General features: G+C 44.1%; 1 protein-coding gene across 1 annotated transcript in view; it reads right to left on the bottom strand.

Annotated features, from left to right (window-relative positions):
* TNFSF11 (TNF superfamily member 11) overlaps window positions 1–20198 on the bottom strand; it is a 29991-nt gene extending 9793 nt beyond the window's left edge. Inside the window, exons 1-2 of the mRNA XM_026493331.4 lie at window positions 19825–20198; window positions 13524–13691 (exon numbers count right to left, since the gene is read on the bottom strand). Of these exons, the coding sequence (XP_026349116.2) occupies window positions 13524–13691; window positions 19825–20055 (399 nt within the window). The 5' untranslated portion in view covers window positions 20056–20198. The remainder of the gene's footprint in view (window positions 1–13523; window positions 13692–19824) is intronic.
* Between the last annotated feature and the right edge of the window lie 3907 nt (window positions 20199–24105).

The following is a 24105-nucleotide window of genomic DNA, read 5'->3' as shown; positions in this document are numbered from 1 at the left end:
AGCTGCTCCGTTCTGTCATTCTTCTCAAAGAACAGATACTTTGCTATGTATATACCAAGCACGGATCTTTCTCGAATGCCCCCCTCATATTTTTAATTTTCAAGGTGATAGGAAACCCTTCTGAAGGGGTACTGAAACTTCACCCCAACTCGCAATTCCATTTATTTTCTAAGCAGCACATTTACACTGATTTTCATCCACTCTAGTCCTCTACTTCTGTCACACTAATTAGAGTGTCTTAAAATGTACAGTTCTTTACTCCCAAATCTTATCATTCAGACATTGCTTCTGGTTTCTTTGAATTCAAAAAGTTCTGATCATCTCATCTGGGGAAAACACTACAAAGGATATCCCAACTCTTTTCCTCTGAACAAATTATTCAGATGAAAGGGATCTTTTTTAGAATATTATGTGTGTTTATCTTATTTTAAATCCAGCTGTTAAGTTGTGTTTCTTTTTTTAAAAAAAAGGAAAAGTTAACTCTCCGAATATTCATCCTGTGCATATGTGGTCTACGATCACAAAGAAGGATGGGTAGCTGTGACACGCCTCCCCACACACAGCCTTTAGCACGAGCCAGAAACAGTTTCCAAGGTGAAAAAGCTGGGCAGGGAGTTTTTTTTGTGTGCAATTTTGTCTAAGGTCTTCTCTAAGAGCCACAAAAGAACCCGATGTCTGCTCCTCAGGGAGACCAGCGATCTGCCTTCTCAGAACACAGCACGCTTAGCATCTGCTACATGCAGGGGACAAAAAGAATTGCCCCCTGGTTTCTACAAACCACCCATGACAACTAGGATCATTACCTACATAAGTTACTAAGAAAACTCACATGAATGAAGGAATTTATTTTATGGTCACACTGTAACAAGTAGGTTTTTCAGCAAAATTATGCATTTTTAGATAAGCATAATTTGGGCCTCAATTATCACAGCCTCATTTAACCCTTCAAAACAAAAAGGAAAAGCGAACTACTGGTAGGCAGCCAAAGAAACTGCGGCCAATGCAAGGAAACAAGAAACCCTCTGACATACTGCCACCTAGTGGACGCTGTCCAACATTGACGAGCCTGGGATGCCGCAGCCAGGCTTGCAGATTGGAAACTGCTCCGGCCCCCGCTCCGGAGTCTAAAAACAATAGAGCTGAGGAAATTTCACAACATTTTTTAATCTTCTCATGTGGCATTTTCCTATTTAGACTGCACTAACGTTTCATCTTTGCTGTCAGAGTACATCTGAACAGACAAGAAAACAACCGATATAATTTTTTTTTTCAATTTTGACTTTTATTTCACTCATAGAAAAATGTTGTGATTTCACAATTTCTCCGCCAGGAAAGAAAGCACACAAAAGATGGATGTGATTGTGTAACTGTGGTCTCTAGGATTGCTTCTTTTCAACTTCTCCCGAACTCAACATCCAAGGAGCACAATACCCAGAGTGTGGTAGGGTAAACTGGAAGAGTGCAGACCGGGTCTTCCGTCTGTTGGCACAGGCTCTTTGAAACATCTTCTAAAATATTTTAGGGTCTTTCACCAAACATAGGGAGGTGGGAGACATCTCAGAACTGGCTCAATTTTGATAAATCAAAGCCACTTAGGAGAGATTGTACTCTATAAGAATAAATACAAACACCTCTGAGTATTTTCCACTCCTTTGGGGAGTTCTGAAAATTCTGCTCCAGGTAATTTCAACATTTACAGCACATGTTAAGCCTGCTTTTGCAAACTCAATTGGACAACTGCCCCAAACAAGACTTTGATAGCCTTCCAATTCAACATCGAATGCTATTAAAATGGTCTTATTGGCTTGATTGCAGTGTTTTATTATCTTACAAAAGGACAGAGGGAGATTTAAGCTCCCACTGAGGACATTCCTATCTGCAAAAATTTCCCGAAAAGGTCAGGTTGCTGGAGGTTGGGCTTCTGAGACTGAAGATCCCACCTGTGCATTGTGACGTGAATTGTGTGATCTATGTGGTGCCTGTCAGTCATAGCATAGAAGAAGCAATTTGTACAGCCAGATGCTTGGCAAACCACTGGCACAAGCTCAGAGCTGGGTTCTCAGGTGGCTGCCTCCCTCCCCTGTACCCGCAGCAGCTGCAGGGACATCTGGCTGGTTGAACAAGGATTTAACACCCCGTTTGCCAGATATAATACAGGGTTCATACACTTGTTAACATATGTAATGCATTCATTTTAACATCTTAATGATACTCTTCCTGTAATTCTTCTCCAACCAAGTCACAAGAATAGTGTATTCATCAGGCGAGTTAGCACATGAATGCCACACGTGGGTTGTTTCGGAAAATGAAGAGCCATTTCCCATTCCTGCAGAGAAGTCCTGCCGACTTCCACCTCCTGAACAGCTCAGAGAGCCATCCCCTCCTCTCTGCCAAGGACAACTGCCTTCCTGCCTTCCAGCTCTCATCGTTTCTCCTTAGGATTACAATAATAGCCTCCTACCTCCTCTCCCAGTCTCTTGCTGTCCCCAAACTGACCCACGGCTGCCGGAGCGTCCGAAAGGACATGGAGAAGCACGTTCCTTCTCCTCTGACAATCCTCCAGGAGCCACCCACAGGCTTCAGGAGCAAGTACACATTCCTCACCTGCGCTTAGAAGGCCCTGCAAGATGTCCTGGTTACTGCTGCAGGCTCTCTTGCTGTTCCTCCGCTGAGCCCCCAAACCCCACCGCTGAGGCCCCTGTGGGACACCCCAGGTGCCAGCCCCACAGAGCTATTTAGAGTCAGTATGCTGCCCTCTGGTTCGTACCGACTTTGGCCCCGAGTGCTCTCTCAGACAGATGTCCTGCTGTCTTATCAGTAGCTCGTCTGTATTTGTAAAGATTTTATTTGCTTGGTATTCTTGGTTTACAAGGCACAGAAAGCATCCCCACCCGCAGAAGGAATACCCAGGTGTTGTGCAGCAACTAAAGAGACAGAATTAATATAGATGTCTCAGCCTCTTGCTTTCCTCCCTCCCCTAAAGCTCACACTAACCTTCTAATCCACAGGATATGGGGGAACACTTTATAGGCACCAGGATGAAGATGGGAACCCCATAGTTCCTTACGAACTGTCCGTGGTACAGTTCAAAATAGCCTCAAAGCAAAGAACTTTGAGAGCAGGATCCATGGAGCATGCTGTCACCTAAATACAGGTTATGAAGGGGTCTAGCAGAGCCTGGGTTTCTCAACCCACAGGCCTCCAGGGCACCAGGACAGGAAAGGAGCACCAGGGAGGGGGAAGGGCAGCTCCTGGCCATCCCCACAGGGGGTGGGGGCGGGGTGGGGGGCAAGAGGAGGAGGACTGTGTCCCGTGGTCCAGTGGCCCAGCTAGCAGCAGGGAGGGGAGCCGGTGGATAGGGCACTGGGCCCACTAATCCTGAAAGGAAGAGCCATCTCTGATTCATTCGCAACTCTACATTTTGATTCTTAAAATTCTTTATTTCTTAATATAGGCTACTGATTTACAGAATTCACCCAAAGTTTTCTCAATACGGATTCTACGCACATCCCATACCCCCAGCACCCCACCTCTTAACCCCCTAATTTGTTTGCCTCCTAACTAAATCAGCCACCACCATCCGATGACCACTTCTGGACATTTCTCGGTGAAGAACTTTACCAAGATGTGCATTGGTCTCCCCCTCTCACCCAAGCACCGTCACCGGGGGCTCATTTCTCTCAAAAGAAGTCTGCTGATTGGAAAAGACAGGTCTTTGCAAACAGAAAATGTACTCTCCCCACCAAAGGGCTGAAGAAGCGCGTGCCCTTGTTTTCCTAGAACAGAGTGATGTTTCCTGGCAGCCTGCTGGCTGTGCTGGGAAGAGAAAATTAGTTTTTATTGTTTAACCTTCCTGGTTTAAATGAGGAACCTTCTGCCACAGTTAAGGGTCCCCTAGAGTTTTCATGAAGTAGCCTTATGACAGCAGTATTAGTCTTCATAAAGAGCCCAATCTCAAAATGGCTTGCACTATAGTACTCATTTAAAAAGTCTCATCTAAGGGCCTGGCAGGGTAACTGCTGTGTGACATCTTGGGTGAGGCTATTTACCCTGTCTCTGCTTTCTTCTGCCACTTGAAACAATAATGCCACCTTACACTGGCAGAGCTTTGACATTCGCAGAGCCTTGTGGCCTCTGAAGAGGGCTAACCCTCACAGACCCTCCCCCAAAGTCCTGGACTGCTAGGACTATGACTCCAAGCAGAACAGAGGTACCAGGCCAGCCACTGTGGACAAAGGAGGCCAGAGAGGAAGGGGCAGGGTGGTCAGTCAGGGTCGTCCAGCCTCAAGATCCTTTAATGTGTTCATGCCCCAAAGGCAGAAAACCACTCCCCCAACCAAGAAGCAGGACAAGCATCACAGTTGGGAACGACCTCAGCCCTGTTGTGAATCTTTCTGAGCATGTGGAATGTGGCTAGCGGCTGGCAAGAGCAAACAAATAGCCCCCTCATGACAGCAAGAGCAGAGATGAGCAGAGCTCACTCACTCCTTAAACTGGTTCTTCGAACTTTCACTGAGCACCTACTGTGTGCCTGTGACTGGGGAGAAAAACTAAACAAAAGCTCACATTTGAGGGAGTCAGCCCCACACCAAGCTCCTGCAATGGAGGCCCTGAATGACAGGAGGGAATAAAGAAGCTCTGAGCATGTACAGGAGAAGCTTCTAACCCAAAGGTGGACAGGCAGGCAACAGTGGGGGCCTCCTCTGGGAAGTAATGCCTGAGCTGAATTTTGAAAGACAGAGAACCAACTACACAGGAAAGGCCTGGAGTAACATCTAAAGGACCACACATAAACACCTGTCTTTCATTCACCCATCCATGCATTCCAGAAAGTGTTCTGATGGCTGCTGGGGGGTCAGGCATCCTATGGGGTGCTGAGGGTGTTGTGTTTCCAGGAGAGAGATCATCTTTGCCCTCACTGTGCTTCGGATCACAGCAGGGTAGCCGAGAGGGGAAGGGCTCAGCCAGGTTAGGGAACTTGTAGCATTTTACTGTGGTGGGGCCCCTGGGCACAAGCTTGGTGGGTGATGGAATGGCACACAAGGTAATGAGCCTGGAGAGGCAGGGGTTGGAATGACGGTTTCCAGAGCACAAAAGATTCTGTGTTATGTGTTCAGCAGCTCAGACTTTGTCCTGTTGGTTCCAGGGGTCCACTGAAGGATTATTTAAGTAGGAAAGTAAGGGACACGCTCAGATTCGCATTTTCAGAAGTCACTGAGCTGTGGAGAGGATGGACTAGAGGCAGTGAGACCACAGACAGGGTGGTCACCTGCAGTGACCCAGGCAAGAGACGATGCCGGTAACACCCGCATGAAGGTGACGACAGTGGGGACCAGGTAGAGAGAAGCAGTTGAAGGTTTTGTGAGGAAGTAGAATTCACGGGATGGGGGCCAAGTAAAGAGTTAATGACGGAGAGCATGAGACGATCTTCTGGCTTCTGGGTGGGGTGATGGAGATGATGGTATGGTCCTTCACCACAAAAGCGTTCGAGCAGATAAGAAGCAGGAATAGGCAACTGGGAGGAAGAGGTTCTGAGCTCACCAAAACTTTCTGATGAATATGAGCCCCCTGATTTATAGTTCTCCTGATCATATTTACCCCCACCACCCAGAGCTCTCGAAGGGCGAAGCTTGGGGGCTAGGGCAGCACCCTAGGGATGAGGAAGTGATGTGGGAACAGACCTCTCTCAGACCCTGAATCTCAAAAGGTTCAAGCAAACATTTGTCCCATCACCTTAGCTGCAGACCGCTCTCTGCAACTTTCAAAACCCACATTTCCATACCACAGCCAGCTCCTAGTCTTTCCATCCACCACTTAAACTCTCGGAAGGCTTCCCTGCATTCCGCTGGTTCTCACATCTTCTTAGGATGCTTAGCACACCTCCTTGGTCCCAGGTGCTATCTCCATTCCCACCCTGAAGCCTTCCTTTAAAGACAGACCAGTCCTTCTTGGAGAGGATTTCTTTTTTTTTTTTTTTAAGATTTTTATTTATTTATTTGACTGAGAGAGACAGCAAGAGAGAGAACACAAGCAGGGGGAGTGGGAGAGGGAGAAGCAGGCTTCCCGCTGAGCAGGGAGCCCGATGCAGAGCTCGATCCCAGGACGCTGGGATCATGACCTGAGCCGAAGGCAGACACTTAACGACTGAGCCACCCAGGCGTCCCCTCAGAGAGGATTTCTGAAATCACAAAGTGTGCTCCTGAATTACCAAATCTTTGTGACCAATCTGGTTTATTTACTTATTTTTTAAGCAAGGTCTCCAAAGCATTCCTAAGATGAAGCAGGTTTGGGAAACACCTTTCTAGGAAACATCACTCATTCCAGTTCCACAGGCTCTATTCCTCCTAGGATGAGCCACTCTGTGGGGAGCAATCCAATCTATCCTTTGCCACCTTCCCTTCCAGCCAAGGACCCCGAGTTTTATTCACTCCTAAAATTGTAGGTCAAGATCCCAAGCCACACAATTAGATACTCTCTTCCAGGAATGTCTTTCCTTATCTCTGTTTCTTTAAGACTGTCAATCCAAAATATCTTTTCTTCCATCCTGGGACACTTCTAGCACACAGATAAGCCCACCTCTGATGATGCCACTCACTGTTATTTCCCTCTTGCAAACCCTCCTACCTTTTGCCCTGGGCCTCCCTGGGATTGAGCACATCACAGCCAATAGCCTACCGTTGGGCCAAAGGCAGTAGATGGCCTTGGTTTTGTTGGAAAATTCTGCAGGTCTTACTTCAGCTTTCCCATAAAGGCGGTTTCATAAATGGTAAATATGATTGGGGTTGATTGAATTGCAGTTCCCAAAACTGTTATGGCGCAGATGAAATCCCATTGGAAAACCACTACATGACTAACATCTTGATTTGGGAACACCAGTGCCCCCAAACCCCAAGTTTCCTTGTGGGTTTACAAGAAACTTTCTTGGGATATATACTCATATACAAAGGCAAAGTGATAATGAATGGGGTTTAATTTTTCCCCTTGTGTTTGTTATGTATGTATTTAACTAAAAAGCAAGTAAGAAATAATGACATATGACAGCTCTAGAGAAATGACGCTAATGATGACAATTTCATAAGCAGTTAAGATCTACTCAAATTTTAGTTGATTTCTTACATACTTTAGTTTTAAAAATGGGAATAGGGGCCCTGGGTGGCACAGCGGTTAAGCGTCTGCCTTCGGCTCAGGGCGTGATCCTGGTGTTGTGGGATCGAGCCCCACATCAGGCTCCTCCGCTGTGAGCCTGCTTCTTCCTCTCCCACTCCCCCTGCTTGTGTTCCCTCTCTCGCTGGCTGTCTCTCTCTGTCAAATAAACAAATAAAATCTTTAAAAAATAATAAAATAAAAAAATAAAAATAAAAAATAAAAATGGGAATAGCCTTCTTGTAATAACCGACATCAGAATTCTAAAGGATCAGCTCTCTATATGGAGAACACAATCACTTAATCTGACAAACTTTTTGGCTTTAAATTAATGTTCTTGAATCCATAAAACCTACTAAAAACTGTGCAGGCGACAAAGTTCATGCAGGCATCACAGATGTGGAGATATATATGCCTAAACAAACCTTTGAAAGTTCCTTAATAAAATGCATGCTGTTAAAGCCACTTTTAAATTTCTCTCTCTCCTGGAATCCAAATAATACTAAAGTACTTTAACTTTCAGAAAACAAAATCTGAGCCGTTCAAATTTTTCACAGACTTATATATTCACAGAGTTAACTCTGCTCAGATAGTGAGCCTACTTTCCTGCCTCACCAGGGTTTAGTGAGTATTGGAGACTGGTCACTGTCCCCCCTTCCTCAAGCCTTGGTGCAAATGGTTGCTTAGCTAGAGATACTAGTGTGCAGCCTCGCTTACAGCCGGGCGTGGTCCTATGAGTAACTCCCAGCCAAGAGGATGCTGCCAGAATCGATCGTGTCTCAGCCCCCAGGTACCACTCTCGGCCTTTTCTCTCCCTTTCTCTGTCTGGAAACGGCAACAAATGGAAAAGCCAACTTGGCCCAAGAGATGGAAGGTATGGAAGGTACCCGTTGAGGATGGAGGAGCCTCCCTGCTAGCCCTGGACGGCTCGCCCCCGGATTATTGCACGGGAGAGGAAAAACTCCGCCTTACTCAGTTCACGAATGAGGGTTCTCTGTTACAGCAGCACGGACTGTGCCAAATAACAGTGACTAATTCCTTAGGGATCAAAGCGTTGACTATCTTTGGGTACACCGTTCTTAATATAAGGAGACGGTTTTAATTTACACTGTGACTCCTGTAGGAGAGGAGATCAAATGTGCACTGATCCCCAGGGAATAAAACAAGAATTCCAGGTGAGAATTAATTGTTCAATAATGATGGCTCTGGTTTTACTCCCCATTTTCCACTAAGCCTTTGGAGGCTCAGAGGCTTCCTGCCTCCAGGAAATGCTTAGTCAAGAATATGCCAACAAAAGATAGTTATTCGTAGTCATTATCATCTTTGGCTTTTCATATTCTGTAGTGAAACTGCACAGACCAGAGGAAAACATGCCTAAAGGGAGAAGTCTGGGTGGAGATAACTTTCAACAAAAATTATCCATACTTTTGTATCTGTGCTGAGGCCTTACTGCCTGAGGCTACAATATTAATAATTATCGATAAGAACATTGGTGAAGATGTCAGATCAACGAGAAGCAGGCTACTAACACTCTGGCTTTATGAGTTGGTTGATGACCTACGTTTATTTAAGAATATTAGTTCACAGAGTTCCATAAGTCATCAATCATTTATTTGTTCTTTTCTTTCATTCTTGAGTCACAAAACATTGTAAAAGCTAATATTTAAAAATCCGTATGCATGTGAATCTTCATGCTGCCCTCCCACACCCTGGGGGGTCAACTTGAATGCACTGAACATCACCCATCCATCTCTCTCCTCCACGTCATTCTTTCAAATACTTTTCATAGTAAGTTTCAGGAAGTTTTTGTACTCAACGTGAAATCAACAACCGGGCATACTAAAATCACCCCGAGTCACAGCCCGGAGTGCTCAGTATGTATATTTAGTGCCTACACACATGGTTTTCCACTAAGACTGACCAAGGGATCTAAGGGCCAAGTGCCCCTGCTCAGGGCCTGAGCTCACCACTCCACTCTTCAGGCTAGCAGAGGCCAGAGAGGCTGCCAAAGCTGGAAACAAGAATTGCTTTATAAATTGGACACCATATTTGTACTAGTGTTTTCTTTATTGTCATAGACTGTTATGATAGACTTTGTAAATTGTGGTTGGTAGGGTTGGATCACTAAGAGGCTTTCAGAGTTCTGTGCTAAAGGGGAAAAAAAGCCAAGAAAGCCCAGCCACAAACAAAAAAAGAGGGGGAAAAACAGCATTACTTGTCTGACCAAAGACGGGCTGGGTAAACACCACTCTTTGCACACATATAATGTAATATTGTGCTTATGTCTAGCATTTGTTACCACGGGATGGGTTTGATCTTTCAATAATGATTGCAACCTCACATGTAATTTTGTTTTACGGGTTCACTCGATATCTATATTAGAACTAAAACTAAGATACGAACCTACTTATGAATGCCTGATACATCCATTCTATTTTCAGCATTGGCAAGAGAAATGAGAAATCTGATTATTTTGGCAAGATGTAGAGAATGTCATATTAACCAATAATTCTCATCAAAGGATAACACAGCTGGCAAATCACTCTTTGGCAAGGGTAAGAAAAGAGTAAGTCCTTGGGTACTGGAGAAGTTATGGCAACGTGCCCAGCACGGTATGCGTGCTTATTAAACATGGCTTGATTCTAATGATAAGATATGGATAATTCTCGTCTCCTTCCTAAAGTTCCTCTTGTCTGGGGGAAGAAATGGCATCTTCTACCTCCAAACATACAAGGGTACATCACGACCACTCCTTACTCCCAAGGGTTGCCTGTGTGTAATCTTATTACCCACGAACAATGGGTAAAATCTTAGAGCCCAACAACACAAAAATGTGCTATTAGCAAAATAAAGTTCTCATCCTGTGAGTCATACCATTCTGTAAATATAATTAAAACGGTGTGCCTCTAATGAGAAGAGTTGATTATTCTTGTCTTTCTCCTCTGGCTGGCCAGGTACTGAATCTCTTAAAACGAGTGTTGCTTTTTTGGAACGCGGCACCAAGTCTGCAACACGTTCCTAAAATAGGGCAAATTCTGCCATTCTTGCTCATTTTAAGTACAAACTGGTCTGTCAGTCCTATGTAGATGGTCACTTAGAAAGCTCAAAGGAAATGGGACAGTGAGCATGTGTTAAGTTCTGATCGGGCAGGAAGGGGTGGAAACTGAGGTAACGGAAGGTGTGAGACCGGAGCAGTGATCGGCCACTAATACTCCCACCAGCTGGGATCTGTCTTCACTTAGGACATGAAGGAAGGCTACTACTTTTTAAAAATAGTAAACAAATCCTCCCAGTACCATTTTTGAGTCTATGCCCACTTATTTAAAATAACGTTATATTGTACTAAATTACACACACACACACACACACACACACTCACACACAACCGATAAAATCTACTCTAAGGTGTTTGGTCTCCCACGGATCAGGACTTTGCATAGTTACGTCTTTACCTTGTCAATGCCTCTGTAGAATTTTCTAGTATTATCTCTATAAGCTTTGTACGTGCCTTGTTAAGTTTATTTTTAGGGCTGTTTAAAAAATATGAATTGAATTTTTCATTTGTGTTTCCTAGTTGTTGTTTGAAATGGGGACAGCTAGTGATTATTACCTACTAATTTTTACAAACTGATTGATTTTGCTTGCCGCCTTTTAGTTCTTTCAAGTTCACCCAAGTATACAATTATATCACATGCAAATTTTGCCTTCTCCATATATGTGTATGTATATATACATATATTTTCTTATTTTATTCTCTTGTACGATTGCATTAGCTAGTGTATTCCGAACAATGTTAAATAATGTGGGGGACACTAGGCATCTTTGTTGTGTCCCTGACTTTAAGAAAATGTTTCTGTTTCTCATCATTAGCTAACTTTTAGTTTGCGGTATTTAGAAAAACATCAGGAGGGGCGCCTGGGTGGCACAGCGGTTAAGCGTCTGCCTTCGGCTCAGGGCGTGATCCCGGCGTTACGGGATCGAGCCCCACATCAGGTTCCTCCGCTATGAGCCTGCTTCTTCCTCTCCCACTCCCCCTGCTTGTGTTCCCTCTCTCGCTGGCTGTCTCTATCCCTGTCAAATAAATAAATAAAATCTTAAAAAAAAAAAAAAAACATCAGGAACCCATCTGGTTCTGTTTTCTAATGGATTTTAAACATCAGAAATAAATTTGAAATTTTGTCAATCACTTCTTTAATATCTACGAGATGCTAATGTTTTTCTCTTTTGACCTGCTAAGATGAACCACTTTTGCATTCGCCTAAATAAATGTTAATGGTGTCTGTTTTTCTTAATACTTTTTTGTTTTCAAAATTATCCTGGCTGATCCCATTCTTCCAGAAAAAAACTTGAAGGATAATTCTTAAGAACCAAGAGACCTGTGAAATTAAAAGCTTATCTCTTCATTGTAAGGAGATACAATATGGGTCAATTCACACAGAAAATTAGGAGACAGTCACTTACCTAACCACAATTACCTTAACTAGGGGTTCCGTTTTTAACTAATAGATTATCTCTAGTACATGTAAATCATTGTTTATAGATAGATTGCCCAACATTTGAGAGATGGGATAAAAAATCAGACCAATGAAAATGAAACATAAAACAAAATAATAAAAAGAATAGATTAGCAGAGTTGCTGTTTCCATAGTTCAAAAATTACAATATATCCCAGAGGGGAGGGGGGTGGGGGAATGGGATAGACTGGTGATGGGTAGTAAGGAGGGCACGTATTGCATGGTGCACTGGGTGTTATATGCAACTAATGAATCATCGAACTTTACATCAAAAAATAAATAAATAAATAAATAAATAAAATAAATAAATAAACAAAAATTACAATATAAGATAAAAAGATCAAATTAAGCCCACGCTTTAAAATATGTGTCTACTGCATAAAGCCAAGCACCTATACATTAATTATAACAAAAATGTAGTATTACCAGTGTGCTCTTATAGATATTAGAGCAATATGTGTTTCATTGATTCTCTGATGCATTTTTTTTTACATTTTAGTAACTCTGAAATTACGATGCAAACAGAATCTATGATGATCATGTTTAATATATTTTTCATGATTTTATTTATTTATTCATTAGAGACAGAGAAAGAGACAGAGGGAGAGGAAGAAGCAGACTCCCCGCTGAGCAGGGAGCCCGCTGTGGGACTCGATCCCAGGACCCTGAGATCATGACCTGAGCCAAAGGCAGATGCTTAACCAACTGAGCCACCCAGGTGCCCCTGTGTTTAATATTTCTGTCAACATTTCTTTCTTTCTTTGTGATGCATGAAAAAATGATGTAAGTTGAAAATTGGTGGTATCTTAGATTTGACAAAATACAGCAAATAGCAACTTAATGGGTTATACAAAACAGCTTCATCTCCCTACCTCTACCTCCCACACATATCCTCTTTTTTTAATTGCTATTATTATCTGTGGATTTTTTAAAAAATAGACTAAATTAAAATGCAATTTAGATTTAAGGAGTTTGACAACTTTAGGGTTTACCCTAAGATGATCAGAGATAGCCCAGGGAGCTGCAAACAGAGGCTGGGATACACGGGCGGATGCAGGAATCCACACAGCTGTGCACGCGAGTACGTGACGTGCGCAGGCAGGGACGCACCGGAGTCCCTCGGTTCTACCCAGTGTTTGGTGGAGTCCGTAAGTAAAATAATCCCACGGCTGCAAAATTCTCAAGTGACTTTATTCAGAGAAGTAGAACACGCAGTGATTCATTGCAATGTTTCTCACTTGGCGCTGTCGGTATAAGAGAAGTCACTGGCCTCCCCCACCCCATCTCCTCCCTGCTCACTCAGCTCTCCTGGAAAATGAGAAGATGGACACAGAGCTTCCACCTTGCCAACCACATCACTCCCTGCACTGCTTGCTTACCTCCTCACCACAGATGACAATGGCCCAGTTACAAGTATTCTTAACAGAGTCCTGGATCAACAGATAGGGAATAAATAGGAGACCCTACCGTTACAAAACCAAAGGTACAGGAAATAGCAGTGAGTCCTATAAACTGAAGGAATGGTTTCTAGGGCAGGGAATTCACACCAGCAAACTGATCCATTGACTACCACAAACTATCTTTGTCCTCCTTCAATGTATGAATTTAAATGACTCCTCTTTAAAAAAGAAAAGAAAAAGGAAAGAAAAGAAAGGAAGGAATATGTGCGTGAACGTCTCTGGCCACCATAATAAGACACTACCAACTTCAAAAGGATTCTATTAATCTCTTTAAAAAATTCTCTTTAGCTCTTTTACAAATTATTAAAATGAAAAAGAACAAAGTCAACAGCACTCAGCCAGTATTAATTTTCGGTATTAGCAGGGCCAGTGCGGGCCCTTGACTTATATCCTCGTGTGGACTCACCTTTTGTACAGCTGCTCGGAAGGCCTGTTTAATGCTCTTACACGAATCAGGTATTAGTTTTGTGTCTTGACTCTCCAGAGTTGTGTCTTGCAAATCTGCGTTTTCGTGGAGTTTGAAAATTCTATTAATGCAGTGAGTGTCATCTTCTGATATTCTATTAGGATCCATCTGAGAAAAAAAAGTCAGGACGTAGAGTAATTATCATTGATCATTCTGCAATTTAATAAAGTGTGACTGACTTAAGGACCAAAACAATTCATTCTTGCAAGAGTCTTTATGTCCCCAGCAATTAGGAGTGAGTACAATTACCCTCAAGTTGGTGAAACATTGACTTCTAATTCATTTTTATGAGTAGCTATGATTCACAACACAAGAATACACGTGCCAATCGTGGGGAAATGATCAAAGTCGTCTGCCAACGTGTAAGTCCTCATAGAAGGGAGGAGAGTCGAGGAAAATCACGTGTGGTCAGTGCAGGTAGAGAAAGCTCTCTCTCTTTGAGTCACACCTAGCATGCTACATAGGGTGAGGAAACTCACTTGGGTAGTCAAAGCATGAAGCCTACAAAAACCAGGTGAAATAAACACCATCTTTAGCCACCATGTTTGTCTGGCCTTTTTTTCCTTAATCAATGTATATTGATTTCCTTAATCAATGTATATCAGCCAAAGAAGGGAGGGAGAAATCCATTTCCTAGGGCCCCCCAAAAACCTAAAGCCAGAAGCATAATTTCCCTTTGTGTCGAAACTCTCATCAGTGTTTCTTACCCTGGAGTGGAACGTCTGTCAGGGGGCGATCGTTAGTGTCACATGGGATGAAGAGGGCTGCGTGGGGTGAGCGGGCTGTATGGATACGTGCTGGGGGAAGATGCGAAAACTCCTATAATGCAAAGGGATTGTCCTACCCAAAATAGCCCCGTGGAGTTCTTAGCTGATTGTCTGCATACACATCTCTTTAAGTATTACTCTTTTCTTGAAATTGTCTGCCCCTTCCGTCTGGGGTTCTGATAAGTCCTTGTAGCAGTTTCAACTGCCAAGTCAAGGGTAGAGATAATTAGCTATCAATTGTCTTAATAACAACTGTTTAACTTACTGTCCTCTTCTTTCAAAAACTCAAGTTACCTTGTGTGCATTTGCTCACAAGCAGGTACGGACTGGATGAAGAAAGGAAGAATTTAGAAGTTTCTAATATAAGCTCAGTGAATTAATACCAGGTCTCTCAGTGCCTGGTTTATCTTCTTAAAAGTAATCAAAAGAGATGTGGAGGTTTATTAACCAACCATCAGAAATAAACTAGAAAGTACTCTATCCATATCTGAGATTCTCAAAATGAATGATAACCTTTCCACACATGTACCCTTATTATTTCAGTCTTGCATATGGGAGAGGCGTCCTTCACGAAGCAAAACTTTGCAATCCATATTTATTTTTCATATTTTCTTTAAAATAATCAGTACAAATCAGAATATGTGAGTTTTTATATAAGGAAAGCTTTTCAACCACACTTTATTTTTTTTTTTAAAAAGCTCACTTACGCCGCTCAGTTTCCCACAAAATCAGAGAAGCTCGGGCAGCTGATATGAAGGGTCATTGGGTTCAGACCTCAAGAAAGAAGAATCATGCCAAGGCCTCAGTTGGCTCACCACCAGAAAGCTGCCGAGCTACAGGAACAATGCGGTGTTCTCGGGGAAATGCCTGGGGACCCTAAAATTGGTTGAGCTCCAGGCCTGCTGACAGACTAAGCGCCATCAACCGCGAGCAGCGGTCCGCCATGCTGTCGCTACTCAAAGAACACACTCGAGCACCTGTAGCTGTACATAGCAAATGGACAAATACAGATTTTCGGCTATTAAAATGTCTCGAAATTTCCTTGGACACCAATTTTAATTTTTTTTCCCACAAGCAACAGCAGTTAGTACAAAACTCTTGTGACAATAATAATGGCTAATGATCTTTTGCAAAAAACTGGAATGCAAAGATTTTGTCCCCTCTCTCTTAAAAAGTCTCCAGGCCCCGGTGCCACCCCCAGCCAACTGAACCCACGTCCCTGAGGGTAGGGGCCCACTAAATCTCTCTCCCCAAGGGCTTCAAATGTGCGCTGGAGAACCACTGTTTAGGAAGGTAACACGAGAACTAAAACATGTATAAAAGTCACCAATTGTTTTTCCAAAAGAAATCACGAAAGCGTGGCATAGTTAATTTCGATAAAGTTATTTATTTTGTTTACTTAAAGGCCATATGTTAGAAATGTCTTGTTAACCTGCAACCAAACATCTTTCTTGTTCCAGGGTCTTGTAGCAATGCCTTCCCAAAAATGGAGACCAGGAGAAAAGAGAGGAGTTGAGGAGTGGGGGCCGGCAGACCACACACACCAGTGGGGCCCTCTGCTCTGGTAGTCTCCATGCGGGAAGACCCAGGGCAAGGTGTGGGGCACTCCACCATGCTGGTCCAGTGGCGGAACCAGGACTCTCCTATCCCACACCCTCTCTCCAGACACCAGAGTCGGGCGAGAGAATTTGTATGACTGAAGAAAATGCTACTTTTTAGTCTAGTTTAGCTACTCATTGGATAACTTCCATATTGCGAATTTCTAGCGCTGTGACTCATTGAAAAGCCTCAGCAAATTGAACATGCCAGGCACTGGGCTTGACGCTGCCAACGACGTGGTGAGCAAACAGGCAGTCCTTCCCTTCTTGACTTCTTGTACTCCACGGAGGAACCCAGGAGCTCATCCAAAAAAATCACTGTCGATTGAGTTACAAATGAATTCATTGTACCTAGAAATGTCTGAACATATTCCATAAACCTTGAATATCTGATTTAGAAGGCTTTAAAAATGCATTTATCAGATGATGTAGTTCATATGAAATCAAAGTCTTTAAAACAAACAAGCTTCCTTGAAATGTAATCATTTGTAGGGTTAAATGAGGCAGGATGCTTGACATTTGTGCTACTTTGTTATCTGTTTTTTCAAGCCGGCAGCCTGCACCCCTCCACACCAGAGCTGCAGTGGGGACGGCGCTCCTGTTTGGGTATCAAACAGCCAGGGAGGCTGGTGTGCATGCTGGGGGTTTGGGGGAAGGAGTTCAAAGGGCAACGGAGATTGAGTTTTCTGAAAAGCTTATCTTGTAGCTAAACTCCAAACTTTGAATTTGGTTATATGGATGTTAAAAAAAAAAGACGACGACGAAGGAAAGAAAGAAAGAGAAAGAAAAAACACAAGCATAAATTTTACAAGCTACTTTTTGGAAGGTCTTTTTTTCTTCTTCTTTGCAAACCAAAGTATGAATACTATGTGGTAAATATATAGCACAAACCACACGCTATTTTTTCTTTGGCAAGGTTGGCGGAGGAAGAGCCAATCTACTTTAGATCTAGTACTTTTTTTTTCTTTTCAATCTGGGCACAGGCAATCTGCAAACATTTGGGAGGCTGATTCATTTTTAACTATTAGAACATGAGTTGAGAAGGGGAAACATTTTTTAAAGTCACTGTAATTTTTACACTATTCTGGGCATTCTTCTAAATGCATATAAAACTAAATTAACTGGGTTTTTTTTCTTGAGGAATTACATAGCAACCCCCCCTTTAGACAAAAACAATAAAACTGGCTCTTTTTTCTCATTGGTTTACTATAAACTGCAAACATGTTACTTGATCCTAAATGATTTCATTCCACTTCAGATGCATTCAGACACACCAAGTAGTTGACACTCTCAACTCTTGGAACTAAAAAAAAATATCTCCTATTTGGTACCAACTTCTAATCTAAAGGAGCTGATGTGAGTAAAAATGTTACATTAGTGATGGGTCAAATCGAGTCTATTCTCTCAGCTAGTAGAACTTAAATAGGCCTCTGGCATACATAAAAGTGGAAAGAATTGTAGAATGAACTCCCACAAACCCAACACCAAGCTTCAACAACTCTCAACCACGGCCAATCTTGTTTCATCTATAAGCAACCACTTCCCTACCCCGAACCCTCCCCAGCTATTATTTTGAAACAAATGTCAGACATCATATCATTTCACCTGTACCTACTTCGGAAAGTATGTCTAGATGAGTAGGACTCCTTTAGGTATCAAAAGTAGATACCATATACTCAGTAGAATGCAACCAAATCTAGTGATGTCTTCCTATGAACACATTATTCCTGATACTACTTCTTTCCTAAAGAAGATGCCTCTTTAAAAACGCAGTACAAAAATGGGGTTCGGGAGTAATGGTTAATATATTTGACATCAGTCTTAGAGAAACCCATTCTTCATGGCATTTAAGAAAACTGTACCTATAAAATCTGATGACATGAAATCTACAAATGAAAATTTTCTAGCTAAGCTTACTAATTGGCCTGTTTACTTTGGGGAAAAGGTGTTGAGAGCATCACTATTACTCCTGTAACGTCAAGTCTGCTAAATTATGACAAGTAATCATCAGACGGACCCCCCAGCCTACCAGACCATTAATATTGCTGTGGAGAAGCAGAACGGTCTGTCCTAAGAGCCCAGCATGCCACTCTTTTCTACATGGCCACACCCGTTTCCATGGTTCCCACCAATCTAAGCTGTTCATCTTCCCTGAGCTCATTCATTCCCCACTGCTCTGCCGCTGCTGAACACTCACTTCACTATTACTGCTACGAAAATGCCATATCCCTAAGGTGTTAGAAACGATAAGAAGCAGTAGAGAACAATTGCATCTTCTGTCCTTTTTCTGAATGCTGCTGTCTTGTTTGACTAAGAATTTTAAGTCTTTTGTTACAGGTCCCTCCATTATCGGGCACCATGCGAGGCACATAGTAGGTGGACATTGTATGTTGAGTTAATGATCCTTCACTCACATTCCATAGCACTTAATAGTGTCATCTGCAGTGCGGGCACTCAGTATACACAGACTTTACATGGGAGGAGAACAGTGGGTGGGAAAATGGGTCAACTACTCTTTCTGGACTGCAGCATGGTCTGATGAAAGAAAAATATTTCATCACTTCCATATAGGTGTGTGTAATCTTTGTTGCAAAAGTTGTGTTTTTTTAAGAAAAAATATCTCAATAAAGATTATTTTTGTTAAGATGCAAATACAAGTGTCCTAAAGTATTGCTCATAGTATTTCTACCTTTTTTTAAAGTAGATAATCAAATTTTCTCTATAAAACACAAACAGTGGATAATGAATATTTAACAAAAAACCTATGATTACAAGTAATGGAGTTCAAGGCTCTGGCACATGTCAAAAACCCATACAACCCAAGCAAGTCCATATTGTGATGCATCCAATTTGGTTTAGAAATCACCTTTGAATCTGAAAACCAATGAAGTCCAAACCAGCTCTCTTTTCCCATAAAAAAAAAATTGCACAGTCAGCCCTCCACTTCCTCTGAGAAAGAGTTCACAGCACCAGACAAGAACATTTGAATGAATCCAACCAACTGCACTGCAATTTCCAAGAAAACACAAGAGCATAAACCACCAGAAAGCATAATATTACAGATTTACCCCTTCCTTTCTACTATCTTTCTCTGCAGTTCCCAGCCCTCTTTCTCGTGTTTTAGGAGTTTAGTTATTTGCTAGATTGTAGCGAGGCTGTGTCAGGGGTGAGAACTTCACCACCGTCACACGCACCTTGCTTCCTTCCGCCCACCTCAGCGGGAAGGCACGGGGTCCTTCCCTCTTTTTGCACTCTGCGCGAGCGGAGCCCCTGTCCCGCAACCAGGCTTCTCTGGTCGCGCTGTGTCACTCGGCCCCGTCTGGCGCCTTGGGCATCTCCACTGGGTGCTGCAGGGGCTGCCTGCAGTGCAAGCACGGCGCGCGACCTTCGGCTCTGCGCTCCTCTCCAGCCCGGCGGCCCGGAGCCCACCTGCAAAGCGGCCAGCCCCAGGAACCAAACACGTCCAGGTGGTGGGCGGGAAGGGAAAGGGTTGCTGCCTAAGCGCTCAATTTTTTTTCCCTAAGTGGTCGTTAAGTTAATTCTCAGATCCAGATTAGAAATGAAAGGGGGTGTAGGGGGAGTGTGCAATCATCCCTTAGAGGTGAACGGCCAATGCTGCGTCGCGGGGGAAATTCAAACGCACCGGGCCAGGCGAGCCGAGCCTCAGCGCGCTGCGGGGCAGGGGCGGGAGCCGAGACCAGAGGCTAGCGCGCCCGGCCCCGCGCCGGGCTGTTCCGGAGCAGGACGCACCCTCTTTAGAGTCACATTCTCCTCCTATATGCAAGATCTGGGGAGCCGAGCCGGGCGGCCGGACTCAGTTTCCCACGAGTGCGGGAGGAACGAGGTGGGCGGACCCCCGGGGAGGCGGGCACTCACCTGGGCTCGGAAGTAGAGGAACAGGGCGACGCTGCAGACCACCTGGCCCAGCCCCAGTCCCAGGAAGGCCACGAACATGGAGCGGGAGGCGGCGGCGGGCTGGTGCGGCGCGGGCGGCGCGGGCGGCGGGGCGGCGTGCAGGGGGCCCTCGTGCGGGGCGCCCGAGCCTCCGCTGCCCATCTCCTCCGAGCCGCGCAGGTACTTGGTGTAGTCTCGGCTGGCGCGGCGCATGGCGCTCGGCCCGCTGGCTGCGGCGCTCGCCTCCCTCGCCGGCTCCCTCCCTTGCTCCTCCGCCCGCGACCGACTCTGAAGACGGCGCGGAGCCGGCGCGGGGCCAGGCGGGCCTCGACGTGCGGCGCTTAGAGCCGGGCGCTGCTCGGGGGGCGCGCGGGCGAGCCGGCAGGGCGCCCGGCTACCCCAACTCTTATAAACCGCGGACGAGGGCTGGTCTCGGGAGCCAATCAGCCCCGGGCGAGGCTGCCTCTTCCACTCCCACCTCTGGCCCTTCTTCCTTCCTTTCCCCTCCCTCGCTTTCTTACTCTCACCGAGCGGCCTCCTCCCCATCAGCGCTCTCAGAGGATAGGGCTGTGGGTCGTTGCAGGGGTGCCAGACGCCGCTTGCTCATCCTCAGCGGCCAGGAGATGGGCCTGGGGAGATGCAGAGGGTGCCTCAGTTAAGGATGAGGATAAAGGTGGCATCACGGACACTGCTCGGGCAGTTAGCATCCCTGAGCTTCAGTTTGCCCCATAGGAGTTCGAAAGTTGGACTGGGTGATCTCTGAAGTCCTTTCCCCCTCCCCTCACCCGGAAAAAAATGCAGCAAGGAATATCTTTCGGGGATCCTGAGGGTGCAGCCTCTATCATGGTTCCCAATATAGATTCCGAATTATTTTGGCAGCCTTAGAAATCCAGAGCCCCCGTCCCAAATCCCTGTTTCTGCACCCTCAAAGTGGCTTGGAGTAGGGCAGGTTTTGACTGTGGGTGCAGAGAGCCTCTAGGCACCAACTCTGACCTGGGAAAAGAAAACAGTACAGAGAGAAGGGGAGGCTCCGGTAGCTTCACGTGTAGGGCCATATATTACGTTCCGACAGGGTTCCTCACATGCTATTCCCACTGCTTGACACTGATTTTCCTTCAGTACCTAAAGATAAGAGGGGTGTATGTCAAGATGTAGGGAGCCCCAGGAGATCATAACTGTGAGCGGACAAAGATGAATGTTACACAAGATCGAAGGTGTAAGTTAAATGTTAGTTTCATTGCTAAAGAAAACTTTCAAGGGTTCTTAAAAAGCCCCTATTCGGAATTATACCCCTCCATGAGAAAATGAAAATATGGACTAGACTCAAATTCTGATACGTCTTCAGCAGGAAGTAAGGGAAGTAGGTGCTGGACAATTGAAACACCTACAAAAATTCCACAATGGCGGGAGTTCTAGGGTTCATGAATCCTTTTGCACTTTGTATCCTCCTTCTGCATCATTCTCTGGTTGGCACTTGTATAGGCAAGATTTCTCACAAATGACACATCCCTATGTCGGTAAAGCTCGAGCGCTCAGGGGACACTTAGAACACAGCACGTGTTGGAGAAGAGCGGCTGGGTTGGATTTAAGAGAGCGTCTGGACAAATGGAATGGTTGTTCAAATTTAAAAAAAAAGATGCTTTTAGCATTTATATGTGTATGTATAACGAATTCGATAGGAAAAGAGGGGGAAAAAATTTCAAACTCCAGTATAGAAATAATTAACATTAATCTTCTACTCCATGCAGACCTCTCCCTACTTTTTTTGTTTGTTAACTTTGAGGATGTTATTTTCCGCCTCTTTTTCTTTTTTATTCTTCTTTTGGAAAGCAATTCTATATTTCATCTCTTTTGTGAATCTTTATTAGATCAAAGAAGTGTAAAATTCAGTATAACAACTAAACCCCGGGGCCCATGGGTGGCTCCTTGATTTTGGCTCAAGTCATGATCTCAGGGTCCTGAGACTGAGCCCTGTGTCAGGCTCTGTGTTCAGCGTGGAGCCTGCTTGGGATTCTCTCTCCCTCTCTCTCTCTGCCCCTCCCCCCACCTCGGGCGTTCTCAAGTACACACTCTTTCTCTCTCTCTCTCTCTCTAAAATAATAACAATAACAATAATAACAACTAAACCCACAATGACCTCTCGGTAATCCCTTCTATTTTTTCCAGTGTTTTATACATGTTTTTGTTCCTTGCCATCATCCTCAGATGACAAGAGGGTCCCTCAAATCTCTGAATCACGTTCAGGTATGTTTGACCCAGTAGCTCCACATATTAGACCATATGTTATATGCCTACAGAATTCTCCATGTGACATTCCTACTGCTCGGCACTTATGTTCCTTTGGTACCCTAAAGATCCCATGTCATTGTATTCTGGCAAGCCTAGGCTGGATTGGAAACCACTGTCAGTCCATTCGTTGCTTCTTTGAAGGTAATGAACCTTTCCAGCCTCTTTATTTGCTTATTCATTTGCCAGCATGCCACCCCCTGATCAATATATAAATCCCACATGTTCCAGAACTTTATCTGTACTATTCATTTGTATATCCCCATGTCCTAGAATGTTGTCTGGCATATAGTAGGTGCACAGGAAATATGTGTTGAATAAAATTATGATTGAAGGAGACTCTGCCACTATCCCAGTCCAAGCCACACTGCTTTTTTACCTAATTAATCATGTCACCTAACTGGTCCCACTGCCTCCGGACTTGCTCACCCCGGAACAGTTCTGCACACACTGAGTGGGATTTCCTTCTAAAGCAGAAAGATATATCATTTCTCTACTTCCAACCCTCTGATGGCTTCTATGTGTCATTGGTATGAAGTCTAAACTCTTGAGATAAAACCCTCCAATGGTCCTTCACAATCTGGCTCAAGACTCCTGTTCTATTTCCGTTTTGAGTATTTCCCTTCACTGTAGTGTGCTTGCCTCCCTCCTCTCCCAGCTGGATGTCTCTCCTACTCCTCCTTCTTCTTTCTGCTCCAGTGTCATTTCTCCAGGAGTCCTCCTCTCCTCCCCTGACCCGGGGGGGCTCCTTCTGTTTTATGCCCCCACCACACCCTTAACTGCTCCTACCATGACACGCATGCACTCACTCACAGATACATTACTGGAAACCCACCAGATACCACACACCAGGCTGGATCCCAATGACACGGTGATCAAGATAAACATGGAGCTTACAGTGTGGTGTGAATGTAACGTATCAAACAAATCATCAAATAATTAACTAAAACTGTGATGAGCGTTCCAAAGCCAAAGTGCAGGAATGATGAGAACAATTTAGTAATGGGAGGAGGGGCCTGACCTATTCTGGAGAGTCAGAATAGACTTCCTAGGCAAAGATAATGGTTAAAACTAATCCCTGAGCACATGCACCCCAATGTTCATAGCAGCAATGTCCACAAGAGCCAAACTGTGGAAGGAGCTGAGATGCCCTTCACCAGACGAATGGATAAAGAAGACGTGGTTCATATATACGACGGAATATTACTCAGCCATCGGAAAGGGTGAATACCCACCATTTGCATTGGTATGAATGGAACTGGAGGGCATTATGCTAAGTGAAGCAGAGAAAGACAATTATCATATGGTTTCACTCATATGTGGAACATAAGGAATAGTGTGGAGGACCACAGGGGAAGGGAGGGAAAACAGAATGGGAAAAAATCAGAGAGGAAGATGAACCATGAGAGACTCTGGACTCCGGGAACAAAACTAAGGGTTACAGAAAGAAGGGGGATGGGGGAGGGGTTAACAGGGTGAGGGGTAGTAAGGAGGGCACGTGTGGTGATGGCACTGGGGGTTATACCCAACTAATGAATTGTTGAACACTGCATCAAAAACTAATGATGTATTATATGTTGGCTAATTGAACATAATAAAATAAATAAATAAGTAAGTAAATAAATGTGAGAGAAAAAAAACAAAAAACTAATCCCTGAATAATAGCTACCTGGGGAGAGAGTGACCAGGGGCTATCTTAGGCAGAGAAACATTATGTTATTATAATTCTTTGTTTAATACATCTTCCCAATTGAACATGTCTGTCTTCTTGTGAATGCATAAATAGATTTATTATTACCTCAATATATCAATTAACCAGTTACTTTGTCACTAAAATTGCAGAATAATTAAGTCAGAGCCGTAGTGAACTAAGGTATTAAGAGGTGTCAAGATCAAAAACACAATTGAAGATTCAAGTTTATGTCAATGCTCAGCTACAAACAACACGATGATTAGATCAACATTTCTCATGCTGCA

The sequence above is a fragment of the Ursus arctos genome, unplaced genomic scaffold (assembly GCF_023065955.2).
Source record: "Ursus arctos isolate Adak ecotype North America unplaced genomic scaffold, UrsArc2.0 scaffold_10, whole genome shotgun sequence".
NCBI lineage: Eukaryota > Metazoa > Chordata > Mammalia > Carnivora > Ursidae > Ursus > Ursus arctos.
The sequence above is the reverse complement of the archived record's forward strand: the minus strand, read 5'-3'. Positions and strand labels throughout refer to the sequence as shown.